This window comes from Armigeres subalbatus, chromosome 2 (genome assembly GCF_024139115.2).
Source record: "Armigeres subalbatus isolate Guangzhou_Male chromosome 2, GZ_Asu_2, whole genome shotgun sequence".
In the NCBI taxonomy this organism is placed as follows: Eukaryota; Metazoa; Arthropoda; class Insecta; order Diptera; family Culicidae; genus Armigeres; species Armigeres subalbatus.
Genome location: NC_085140.1, coordinates 33814503 through 33826827, shown reverse-complemented (window position 1 = coordinate 33826827; position 12325 = coordinate 33814503). Strand labels below are relative to the sequence as shown.

Here is a 12325-nt window from a genome sequence, read left to right as displayed (position 1 = left end):
AGTGTTGTCGGGCCTTGATCTCGAGTACATGTCCCTGGTCCACACATTTTTGAAAGTTGCTGATGTAAAATTGTAATCATTGTCTGCCCATTCCCTTGTCTGTCGTACCTCATATCGAATGTCTTCCTCTTGTTGTACATTTCCATGTCTGTCATTAATCTCTTCTGTATGTCTTCCTCTCGTCGTTGTCCCCCAAAAAAAGTTTGTTTGTCCCGTTACAGATGTAAAAATGCGAGGAATGTCAACTTTGTGAACATCAGCATCGTAATTACTTAAGCACCCTAAAATCCTTTCCTTTTCTACTGTATTATTGTATTCCCTAACCTCGACTAAATTGCGAGTCTTTTGGTTCCCCAAAACTAACACTACGTATAAGAATCAAGAAATGTATTGTTAAACTTGATTTCGGCTCCGTAACGCTTTACGGCAAATGAGCTTTCCAAATAAACGAAAGATTAAAAAAAAATCAACCAACCTTTTCCAAATGCCCTTCCAACCCGTTTATAATCGTTTCATTCAGGTAGGAAATTAGTCAAATTTCATTTAATTCCACCACTTGATTGTACCTTTTACAGATACGTTTTTCGTACTTGACTCGACTTGACGACGAGACACTGAAGACGGCCTTACTGTTGAGGTCGAAATACGTATCTGTCAAAGGTACAATCAAGTGGTGGAATTAAATGGAATTGTACGAATTCGTCTTATGACAAGTAAAAACATTCCACTGAAAGCTCAAAATATTTTTTTTTCATTTATAGCTACTTTCAGTTCATCCGTCTACTTTAATGTTATTTCAATAAAAAAAGACAAAAAAAATTACACTGCATTCCGTCCAAATTGAACTATGAAAATGTAATATGCACAATAGGAAATACGTGTTCCAAATTAAACCGACCCATGTCTCTGTGTTTGCGGAGAGGATTATCGAAACATTGATCATTAGGAGTATTGTGGCCAAAGTTAATTAACTGAACATCTCCGGGTCCGTGGAAAATAACCACAACCTGTTAGGAAAGTGTTGGCGAGCCTAGATCTCGAATACATGTCCCTTGTCTGCCAATTTTTGAAAGTTGCTGATGTAAGACTGTAATCTTAGGCTTAGTTGAAAAGCATGCCAGGTTTCAGTTGGAATGAAAGAAGAAAAAGAAAATATTCCAATTTGGCCTAAAAGCGCTATAGTTTGTAGTTTATAACCTGGAATCGTTTTTTGATAATTTCTGTTTTTGGAATAATTAAAAATTAAGTAAAAATAAAAATAGAGTTGGCGAGAATGGCACCAATACCGCCAGGTGGTTTCATTTGAACTAGGTTGAAACCCGAGGAAAGATTCCGGCAAAAGTGAGAACAAATGTTTGTTAGAAAAGCGACTGATTATCGACAAATTTATTATGTACATAATAATTACAAATACAAAGTGGGTGGAACGAGATCTACGTCATCATTTATAGCTACTTTCAGTACATCCGTCGCATTCCGCCAAACCGAACTAGAAAAATGTAATATGCACAATATTTTCCCACTAGTTTTAAAGCACCAAACTATAATTATATACCTTAATCAGTAAGCCTTAGGACCTATTTCCATTAATGACAATATGGTGAAACCCCTGACTTGACTAACGAGTTACACTAATGGGCGCAATTTAAGCCGATTGCAGAATGCAATTTTGCCAACCATTCGATTGCGATGCAAATGAATTGTATGCAAACTGACGGGTCTACATATCGTGGGCGCAAAGTGATTAGATATGCCTGGGCGTTCATACATTTATGGCAGTTACATTGCCGGGTTGTGCAAAGCTTTCATCGAAATCGAAACGCTCCGGCGAATTGATTTGAATATTTTAGCGAATATTTATTAGTGGATGGCCCTTTCTAATCGGCTCGAACTGCTGTGCATTACAAGCGAAGCTAAGCGATTGATATTATCTGAACCAGTTGTTAGGACTAATTCCGATATTCAACTGCCGTTGAAGATGATCAACAAGTGGATTTAATTATTGACAGATTGCTTAATTCACTCCCTTTCTGAAGCAGTACAAGGGAATTACAATGTCATTCTATTTCTATTAAACGACCGAAAAGCGATTCCAAGCACGTGTAACAATCATCTACTGCAAAAGTGTATCTCTGTATCGCAAGATCATAAAACGATTACTACTAACACGGAAAAGATACCCTCATGGGACCCAGAAGAGTCCTGCCACGGTAAATACCAAACAGTAGAGATCCATCGACCAGTCATATTGTGCACAATGGGACGTCAACAGAGAAAAAACAAAATTACGGATAAAATCTCCATAGTGCAGAATGAATACGAAATGGCATGGCTTTAATAATCATAGAACATATTTATTGAAAAGGATTTCAATGTTTGCGAATATGTGTCATTTATTTTATTCATTGCGTCCCATAGTGAAGAGGGGCGGGCAGTTCATGCCGTATGAACCCATCACCTGTTTCCCATTTCGGTCACGTCCGTTGCCTTCGGATTAACTTTATCGAAATCCAAAAGCTCGAATTTGTTGCCTGTTCCAAAACTGCGACCAAAGATAGGAGGGAACGGGCTCGCACTCACACCATCCACAATCGCAAATAAATCAATTATAATTCCTTCGATTCTTGCCGGAACACTCTGCTGTGCGGCAGCAAGAAATCGCCTTCCTTCGGTACAGATTTATGGCTTCTTGCTTTCTGACCAGTCATCCGCCCCAAGATTCCGCCGGAAACTGTTGTTTAACTTCCCATCGTCGTCTCCCCACTGCTACCCAGTCGTCGTCGTCGTCGTCGTTATCGGCGCCGAAGAATCAGCAAAAGACAATCTCGGTGTCCAATTGTTGGTCTAGTTGGTTGGCTTAGGAATCGAAAGAGGATTCACACAACAACAAGTACAACAACAACAACAGTCGACAGAGCACTTGTGCAAAGGAGGATTTATGGGCAGCTCAAACCTCCTGCGACGAGAACGACGACGAATCCGATGGCCCAGCCTGATGTTGCACGATACGAACGTTCTTTCAGCCGTTGGGAGAAATCTCTTCGGAAAAACCGGGACGTTCGATTTAACTTTTATCAGAGGAAACGGGCAAAAAAATATGTAAACCTTTTGGGAAAAACGGTGCAAAATGCACGTTTAAAAGATGGCTAAGTTGGTGTTTGTTATCGATGCATTTCAATATTTTAATCTATTTACAGATTATGTGCGATACGGGATTTATTGAGACTTGAGACGAGTTTTTGTGTCTAGCTACCACCTTGATTCCTGTTTTATCAATAAACTAAATCAAATTAACTTAAAATTTATTAGTTATTTTCTGGTTTAGTATACACTTTGTCCCACATTAATAAGTACAACCAAGGGTACAACCCTTATTTTTGGGATTACTTGTTTTCTATTGTACCGATCCTTACCAAATTTTTAGAGTGGATTCAGAAGTTGAATACACCACCAACAGGTAGCAAACGCCTTCACCTACGTGTTGGTGGGTTTGGATTGCGTGGGAGAGCTATCAGATTCGTCAAGTCGTCGTTCGAATCTTTGTTTACAAAAGCAGATTAGTCGTATTGAATATTTGGTATTGAATTATTCTGAAACAATGAATAATTTGATTCGTAAATTCGTCCCGCAACTCAATGGGATATTCTTCCAGGATTTTTTTTTTGAAAATTCCTCTAGATATTCCATTTAGAATTATATTTTCTTGTTCCAGAGTTGCTTATGAACTTTCTTCAGAAATCCCTTCAGAATTTCTTAAGGATGTTTCTTAAGGAGTTTCCCGGAACTTCCTCCAAAAAACTCAAAGGTGCAGCCCAATCGGGTTGTACGCAAAGGTGACGTAGGACTACGTAGCTATTCGAAATTAATAGTATTTGCCATAGCATTTGTGTCTCTTTATTAACATTGAGTAAACTGCTCGGAGGTCAACTGAATCACGAAATCGAATAGTTGCTCCAAGTTCGATGGACTTTGAGTCTCCAACCGTGGAATTAACATGACTTATCGGCCCCATCGCTGCCGAAGCCACTCGACTGGCTTTCAGTGGAGGACATCACAATCCTAGAAGACACCAACCTCAAAACCAAACGCAAATATATTTATTTGCAACGTTTAGTTTCGCCCGGGATGGAAGCGTACGTGGCAAGTGAGGAGAACTTCAAGATTTAATTACACACAGTTCCTTTCAGGATCTAAACAATTTATCAAAGAGAAGATATTGGCGACTTCAACGATTTGGCTGTCATCGGCGTAAATTAAAATTTTCTGGCAAGATTATTTGGTTTTGTTTCTATTAGTCATTGGAATTGAAAACATTTTTTTCCGGGCCACCATTTTATACAAAAGAAGGGTATCCGAGATAAATTTTCTTGTATGTGCAAAACTTTGCAAATCGGTTGGTGACGACAGAAAACTACCCTTCGATAGCAGAATCACAAGCGCTCGACGGAAGGGATGATGCAATAAATTTGTTTGAATTGATGGAATCACTCACGGCAACCAAGCTACCACGCCAAACGCCATAATGCCACCGAAACAGGAAATTTTTGCAATCAACCCTGAGAAGAACCGAATTTATTTTCCCAATGCGCCTTTCCAATAACTAACTGCACCGTTGGCATTGAAATTGTCCGACAGTCGTTCGATGATTTTTCTCTAAGTCTCTACCATTTGAAATAAATTTTCAGCATTGCCACTGGTGCTACCCACGCCTTCGTGCTGCTGTGTCCGCTCCGCTGCAACAAATCTTGTAGAACCGCTCTTTGCGGAATCTCGATCAAAATGGCTCGCGCGCGCCAGAAATCAGATTTCTTGTATTCAATACATTAAGCCCGTTAGCCCCGCCCCTTTGTGATCTAATGTGGTTGTAAATATAATGTGCACTTATAACGATTAATGAAGGGGTGGGGCTAATGGGATTACTTCATTAGATACAAGTATACAAGTACGCTTGTAAGCAGCGCGCGAGCCGTTTTGATCGGGATTCCGCAGAGAGCGGATTACTTTTGAATTTGGCTATGAGCTGTTTGTTAGGGTCTGTTTGAATATTACGTAACGCAGTAGGGAGTGGTGGTCCTTTGAGATATTATTACGCGTAACTAATTAACTGTATTTGTTACGCGCTACGCATAGGGGTGGGGGTAGTTCTTAAATTTGTTAGAGACCAATGGGGTGGGAAGCTCGTAAAATCAACGATTTCCGCGTTACATAATATTTGAACAGACCCTTATTCAAAATGCGTATTATTGAGAAGAGTGACAACAGAAACTTGACCCTAGACGAAGTTTCTTCAATTACAAAACATTATTGCTTGGCATATGTTGGTCCGAGCGACAATCGCCGATGTGAATAATTTGAATAATTTTTACTAAGTGAATAATTTTTACTAAGGTGAAGTCTTTATCGATTTGGCAGTCGTCGGCGGAAAGTGAAGTTTCTGTCAAGATCCTTTGGTATTGTTTCTATGAGTCATTGTAAATGAAATCATCTGGCGACGACTAAAAGTTGCCTTCGGTAGCAGAATTGCAAGCGCGCGTCGCAGAGTGATGGTGCATTAAATTTCAATGGATGGAATCGCTAACAGAAACCAAGTTCCACGCCAAACGCCGACGCCACCGAAAATGGACTGTTTCGCAATAACCCTTTCTTACCCTTTATGCTGATTCTGACAAGAACAAGTTTTCTTTCTAACTAACTAACGCCACAATTTGTAATAAATTTCCAGCATCGCCACTGGTGGCGCGGGATCGCGACAGTGTTATTTTTGTAGTCAACTCTTTCTTCATATAAAATGCTGGCACGTTGAGGTTGAATGATCTGCAGCAACGCGCTTCGATGGTTTTCCGTTGAACATGTCACCAGCGCCTCAGTGCTGCTGTGTCCGCTTGGACGCGTCCTTCCTGCGTGAAATCTTGTTCAAACTGAGGATTAGATTCAAACCATCAAGTTGCTTGATTTTGATGTCTGTGTTTGTGATGCATGTACGTGATTGGTTAGTTTACCTATTTCTCAACTTTTTATCAATTATCGATGATAACTAGTTAAAAATTAGTATTTTTATATAAATACAAAGAAGCGTTGACTCATCCTTGATCGAATTCACAGTGGCGAGCCCTCATATAAATCCCGGACAAAACCTGAGATTGCGTTCAAAACTTCACCAAAGAGTAATTTTGAAACGTTGAATTCATTTTGAGGTTAAAATGGTTATCCTACGTACTTTATGTTATCCAAAGGCTTCCGCAAGCCCCAGCCCTAGGATCTAGAACAAAGACAGCGTCCTCATTCTAACATTGCATCAGTCAATTTCCCGCTTTGACGCAGCTATGCGCAATTCACCACACTAACCACCGGAAAGTAGACAAAAAATAGATTTTAATACATAATACCAGATCTTTTCGAATCTTTCCTAAAAAAGTTAGGCAAATTCCATTTTCCCATACATATTTGTTCGGGAGACACTTTACGGAATGAACTTCAACAAGACACCAAAAATTAAATTTACAAGCTACAATCAAAACATTTTGGAACTAGCTCATTCAATATCATATTTTCTATGACGTCTATCATATTTTCGTGACGGTCTCCGATTTTCGCAATCGTAAAGTGTACCCTTATATAGAAAAAACAGACGTACCTAGTTCTACGTTAAAATCCTTTGAAAATGCCTTCTTAAATTCCTTCGGAACTTGATCCAGAAATTTATTCGAAGATTTCTCCAGAAATTCCTTCGGGAAGATTTATTCCTACACGAATTTATTCGGAAATTCTCCCACATATTGGTTATGAGCTTCTCACAGGATTTGCAGAAGAAATTCCTTCAGAAATTCTTTTGGAAGTTCCTCAAGGCAGTACTTCGGAAATTTCTTCGAATATTGTTCAAGGAATTCTTTTGGAAATTCCTAAAGAAAAAATGCTGGAGAAATATCTCCTAGAACTTATCGAAGGCAAAAAACACCCTGATAAAAAACATATCGCAGGACTCCTTCCTAAAATCTTCCCGGAGTTTATTTGGAAACTCTTTTGAACAATACTCTTGGCATTTCTTTGGAAATTTCTTTAATAATTTCATTAAAAATATCTCCAAATGGTGCTTATTTTTTTCCTCAGAAGTACCAAGGAAATTTCTCTGGGAATTCTTTCAGCAGCTCTTCAAGGAGTTACTTCTTGAATTCATATGAAAATTCCTTTGCAAACTTCTCCAGCAACTCCTTTATACATTGTTTAAACATTCCTTTTGGAATATCTCCTGCAATTCCTTCAAAAATTCCTTTACGTACTTCAGGGATTGCATCAGAAATTTATCCAGGAATCCGTTCGGAAGTTACGTTGGAAATTCCTCAAAAAACTTCCATCTGCCATCATACCCCGTCGATAAAAAAGTTTGGTTTCATTGAATAGTTTTAGTGAATAGGTCATTTGCGGGTGAAACGATCAATCCATTTGAACAGTGTCTTGACTTGACAATTACTCTAAAACAATAAATGATTTGATTGATTTCCCCAGTAACTACATGCGATATCCTTCCAGGAGTTTTTTTTTTTAGGTACTTCTAGATATTTGATTTATTTTTTAAATATCTTGATTATTTTTTTTTTGCTACTTCTAGATATTTTGTTTGGGGGAACTCCATAGCCGTGCGGCAAGACGCGCGGCTACAAAGCAAGACCGTGCTGGGGGCGGCTGGGTTCAATTCCCGGTGCCGGTATAGGCAATTTTCGGATTGGAAATTGTCTCGACTTCCCTGGGCATAAAAGTATCATTGTGTTAGCCTCATGATATACGAATGCAAAAATGGTAACCTGGCTTAAAAACCTCGCAGTTAATAACTGTGGAAATGCTTAATGAACACTAAGCTGCAAGGCGGCTCTGTCCCAGTATGGGGATGTAATGCCATGAAGATATTTTGTTTACAGTTATCCTTTCAATATTCATCGTAACTTCCACCGGAAAAGGTACTTGCTCCGGATGTTGCTTATGAACTTCTTCAGGAGTTTCCTTGAAAATTCCTCCAGAGTTTCTTTGGGAAGTTCTATAAGGAGTTACTTCGGAAATTGTTCCACAAATATATTTGAGATTTCTTCAAAAACTCCTTCCTAAAATCCGGCGAAATTCTATTACAAATTCCTTCGGAAATTCACCCAGATGTTATTTATGAACTTTCCTCAAGAGTTGCTTAAGAAATTCTTCCACTTTTTTTCATTCTTCGGAAGATCTTTCAGGAATCACTCTGGAAATTCCTCCAAAAATTCCATTGAAAATTCCTTCTGAATTTTTTGTTGAAAATTCTTCAAGCATTTTCATAGGAAATGCCTCCACGAATTCCTCTGGAAATTACTCCAGGAAGTTCATTACCATATTTTGCCAGATATTGCTAATGAACTTCTTTTAGGAATTTCTTCAAGAATTTCTCCAAAAAATCTTTCGGAAATTCCTTTAATTCTTTCGGAATTTCCTCAAGGAATTACTTTGAAAATTCCTTCCATTTGAATTTCACTCTGAAATCCCCAACGAATTCTTCTTTTTCGAAGGAGATGTGGTTCATTGAAATCCCATTTAAATTTGCAGAGGAATTCCCCTTTCGAACTCCCGAATGAGTTCCGCTCAGAATTCCCGCAAAACCCCCCTTCCGATTTTTTCGATGAATTGTTCTCTGAATACCACGAGGATGTATCTCTCACCTAATTCCCGGAAAGGGCCCGGAAAAACAGCATTTAGAATTCTTGGAGAAATTTCCGAATGGTATGCCCTTCCAGGAATTTCTTTGGAAAATCCCAAAATTTGTTTAGGAACTTCATTCGTAATTTTCTTCAAGGGTTTTTTATTTGAAAATTCCTATGGGAACAAGGAGTACGCTAAGTAATTTCCAAAGGAACTTCTGGAACAATTGCAAAGAAATTTCTGGAGGAATTTCTCAATAAATTTTGCAGCAATTTTCTAAATAACTCATTCAGGAACTTCCCAAAGTATTCCAGGGAGAGTTTTGAAGCAATTCTTGAAGGAAGGTTATCTGGATATCTAAAGCTAAAGCTAAGCTAAAGCTAAGCTAAAGCTAAGCTAAAGCTAAGCTAAAGCTAAGCTAAAGCTAAGCTAAAGCTAAGCTAAAGCTAAGCTAAAGCTAAGCTAAAGCTAAGCTAAAGCTAAGCTAAAGCTAAGCTAAAGCTAAGCTAAAGCTAAGCTAAAGCTAAGCTAAAGCTAAGCTAAAGCTAAGCTAAGCTAAAGCTGAGCCTAAAACAGGCTGGGGGCTGAGGCTGGCTGAGGCTGAGCTGAGGCTGGGCTGGGGAGGCTGGGGAGGCTGAGGCTGGGAGCTGAGTGAGCTGGGGCTGAGGCTGGGAGCTGGAGGTGGGGTGGGAGAGCTGAGGTGGGAGTGGGGTGGGCTGGGAACAGGAGTGGGAGTGAGGTGGGAACAGGAGCTGGGGTGAACAGGGAGGGGAACAGGCTGGGGTGGGAACAGGGGTGGAACAGGGGTGGTGGCAGGAACAGGAACAGGGTGGAACAGGAACAGGGGTGGGGTGAACAGGTGGGTGGGAACAGGAACAGGGTGAACAGTGGAACAGGAACAGGTGGGAACAGAACAGGGAACAGGTGGGGAACAGGGGTGGGAACAGGAACAGACAGGGGTGGTGAACAGGGCTGGGGTGGGGTGGGAACAGGGAACAGGGCTGGTGGGGCTGGGAGTGGGGCTGGGTGGGGTGGTGGGGTGGGGTGGGAACAGGGGCTGGGAGGTGGGGTGGGGCTGGGGTGGGAACAGGGTGGGGTGAGTGAGGCTGGGGCTGGGGCTGGGGTGGGGGTGGGGCTGGTGGGGGAACAGGAGCTGGAGGTGGAACAGGGGGTGGGGGAACAGGTGGAACAGGTGGGCTGGTGGGCTGGAACAGGGTGGGAACAGGAACAGGGGTGGGGCTGGAGGGTGGAGTGGGAACAGGGCTGGGGTGGGGTGGGAACAGGAGCTGGGCTGGGGGCTGAGGTGGGAGCTGGGAACAGGTGGAACAGGAACAGGGGAGTGGGGTGGAACAGGAACAGGGGGTGGGTGGAACAGACAGGTGGGGTGGGGTGGGAACAGACAGGAACAGGAACAGGGGGAACAGGTGGGGGGGTGGGAACAGGTGGGTGGAACAGGAACAGACAGGTGGAACAGACAGGTGGGGTGGAACAGGTGGGGTGGGGCTGGGGAACAGGTGAACAGGAACAGGTGGGGCTGGGGTGGAACAGGGCTGGGGTGGAGTGGGGCTGGGTGGGCTGGGGTGGGAACAGGCTGGGGCTGGGGTGGAGCTGGGAGGTGGGGCTGGGGAGGGTGAGGTGGAGGCTGGGGTGGAACAGGGTGGTGGGTGAGGCTGGGGTGGGGCTGAGGCTGGGGTGGGGAACAGTGGAGCTGGGGCTGGGTGGGGCTGGAACAGGGGTGGGGTGGGGAACAGGGAGCTGGTGAGGTGGAGTGGGAACTGGTGGAACAGGTGGAACAGGGGTGAGGTGGGGTGGAACAGGGCTGGTGGGAGCTGAACAGGAACAGGTGGTGGGGAACAGACTGGGAGTGGAACAGGGGTGAACAGGTGGGAACAGGGGTGGGGTGGGGTGGAACAGGGGTGGGAACAGGAACAGGAACAGGGGCTGGGAACAGGGGTGGGTGGGTGTGGGAACAGGGTGGGAACAGGTGGGAACAGGTGGGGGGGGAACAGGGGCTGGAACAGACAGGGTGGGAACAGGAACAGGGGTGGGGAACAGAACAGGGCAGACAGGGTGGGGTGGGGGTGGAACAGGTGGAACAGAACAGGTGGAACAGGGCTGGGGTGGGAACAGGGTGGGAACAGGGCTGGGAACAGTGGGGTGGGAACAGGAACAGGTGGTGGGAGGTGGGCTGGGGTGCAGACAGGTGGAACAGTGGGGTGGGGTGGGGCTGGTGGTGGGCTGGAGTGAGAACAGGCTGGTGGGAGCTGAGGTGGGGGCTGAGGCTGGTGGGGCTGGTGGGAGCTGAGGCTGGGAGGCTGGGGCTGGGGGCTGGGAGCTGAGACAGGAACAGGAGTGGAGGCTGAACAGGTGGGAGGTGGGAGCTGGGGTGGGGAACAGGTGGGGTGGGGAGGTGGGGTGGGAACAGGGTGGAGGCTGAACAGGCTGAGGTGGGAGCTGGGAACAGGAACAGGGAGACAACAGGGGTGAACAGGAACTGGTGGGGGTGGAGGCTGGTGGGGTGGGGAGTGGGAGGGAACAGGAACAGGGTGGGTGGGGCTGAGACAGGGAACAGGTGGGGCTGAACAGGTGGGAGTGGTGGGAACAGGAACAGGGAACAGGGGGTGGGAACAGGGGTGGAACAGGGGGGAACAGGTGGGGTGGGAACAGGAACAGGGGTGGGAACAGGGGTGGGCTGGGGAACAGGTGGGGTGGAACAGAACAGGTGGGGAACAGGAACAGGAACAGGTGGGGCTGGAACTGGGTGGAACAGGAACAGGGGCTGGAACAGGGCTGGAGACAGGGGCTGGGAGATGGGGCTGGGTGGGCTGGGGTGAACAGGGCTGGTGGGGCTGGGGGAGGCTGAGGCTGAGAACAGGGGAGGCTGGGAACAGAGGCTGAGGCTGGGGTGGGGCTGAGGTGAGGCTGGTGAGGCTGGGAACAGGGGCTGGGAGGGCTGAGGTGGGCTGGAGTGGTGGGGGGAGGGTGGGAACAGAACTGAGTGGGGTGGGGGAACAGAGGGTGGGGTGGGGTGGGAGCAGGAACAGGGCTGGGTGGGGGAACAGGCAGGTGGGAACAGGTGGAACAGGGAACTGGAACAGGAGGTGGGGTGAACAGGGTGGGAACAGGGGTGGGAACAGGGTGGAACAGGGCTGGGTGAACAGGTGGTGGACAGTGGGGTGGAACAGGAACAGGAACAGAACAGGTGGAACAGGTGGGGTGGAACAGGGTGGGAACAGGGAACAGAACAGGGGTGGGAACAGGGGTGGGGGGGTGGAACAGGGAACAGAGGTGGGAGTGGGTGGGAACAGGAACAGGGAACAGGAACAGGTGGGGTGGGGAACAGCTTGGGTGGGAAAACTTAAGCTGGGGTGGAAACTAACTTCAAAAGCTAGCTAAACTAAGCTAACTTCAGCTTCAAGCTAACTAAGCTCACTTCACTTCAGCTAAAAGCTAACTTCAAGCTAAAAGCTAAAAAAAAAAACAGCTAAAAGCTAACTAAAGCTAAGCTAAAAGCTAAGCTACTTAGCTAAAGCTAACTTAGCTAAGCTAGCTTAAAACTAAACTTAAAAGCTAAGCTAAAGCTTAAAGCTAAGCTAACTAAAAGCTAAGCTAAAACTAAGCTAAGCTAGCTAAAACTAGCTAAGCTAGCTAAAGCTAAGCTAAAGCT

At 44.7% G+C, this 12325-nt stretch overlaps 2 protein-coding genes across 4 annotated transcripts in view; both read right to left on the bottom strand.

The window, feature by feature from the left end:
• The window catches only part of LOC134218437 (axotactin-like), a 285251-nt gene that overhangs the window by 132530 nt on the left and 140396 nt on the right, over positions 1 to 12325 (bottom strand). The gene's annotated exons all lie outside the window — the stretch shown is intronic.
• The window catches only part of LOC134208902 (uncharacterized), a 40907-nt gene continuing 37807 nt past the window's right edge, over positions 9226 to 12325 (bottom strand). Inside the window, exons 2-5 of the mRNA XM_062684867.1 lie at positions 10824 to 11747; positions 10595 to 10773; positions 9747 to 10516; positions 9226 to 9630 (exon numbers count right to left, since the gene is read on the bottom strand). Of these exons, the coding sequence (XP_062540851.1) occupies positions 9226 to 9630; positions 9747 to 10516; positions 10595 to 10773; positions 10824 to 11747 (2278 nt within the window). The remainder of the gene's footprint in view (positions 9631 to 9746; positions 10517 to 10594; positions 10774 to 10823; positions 11748 to 12325) is intronic.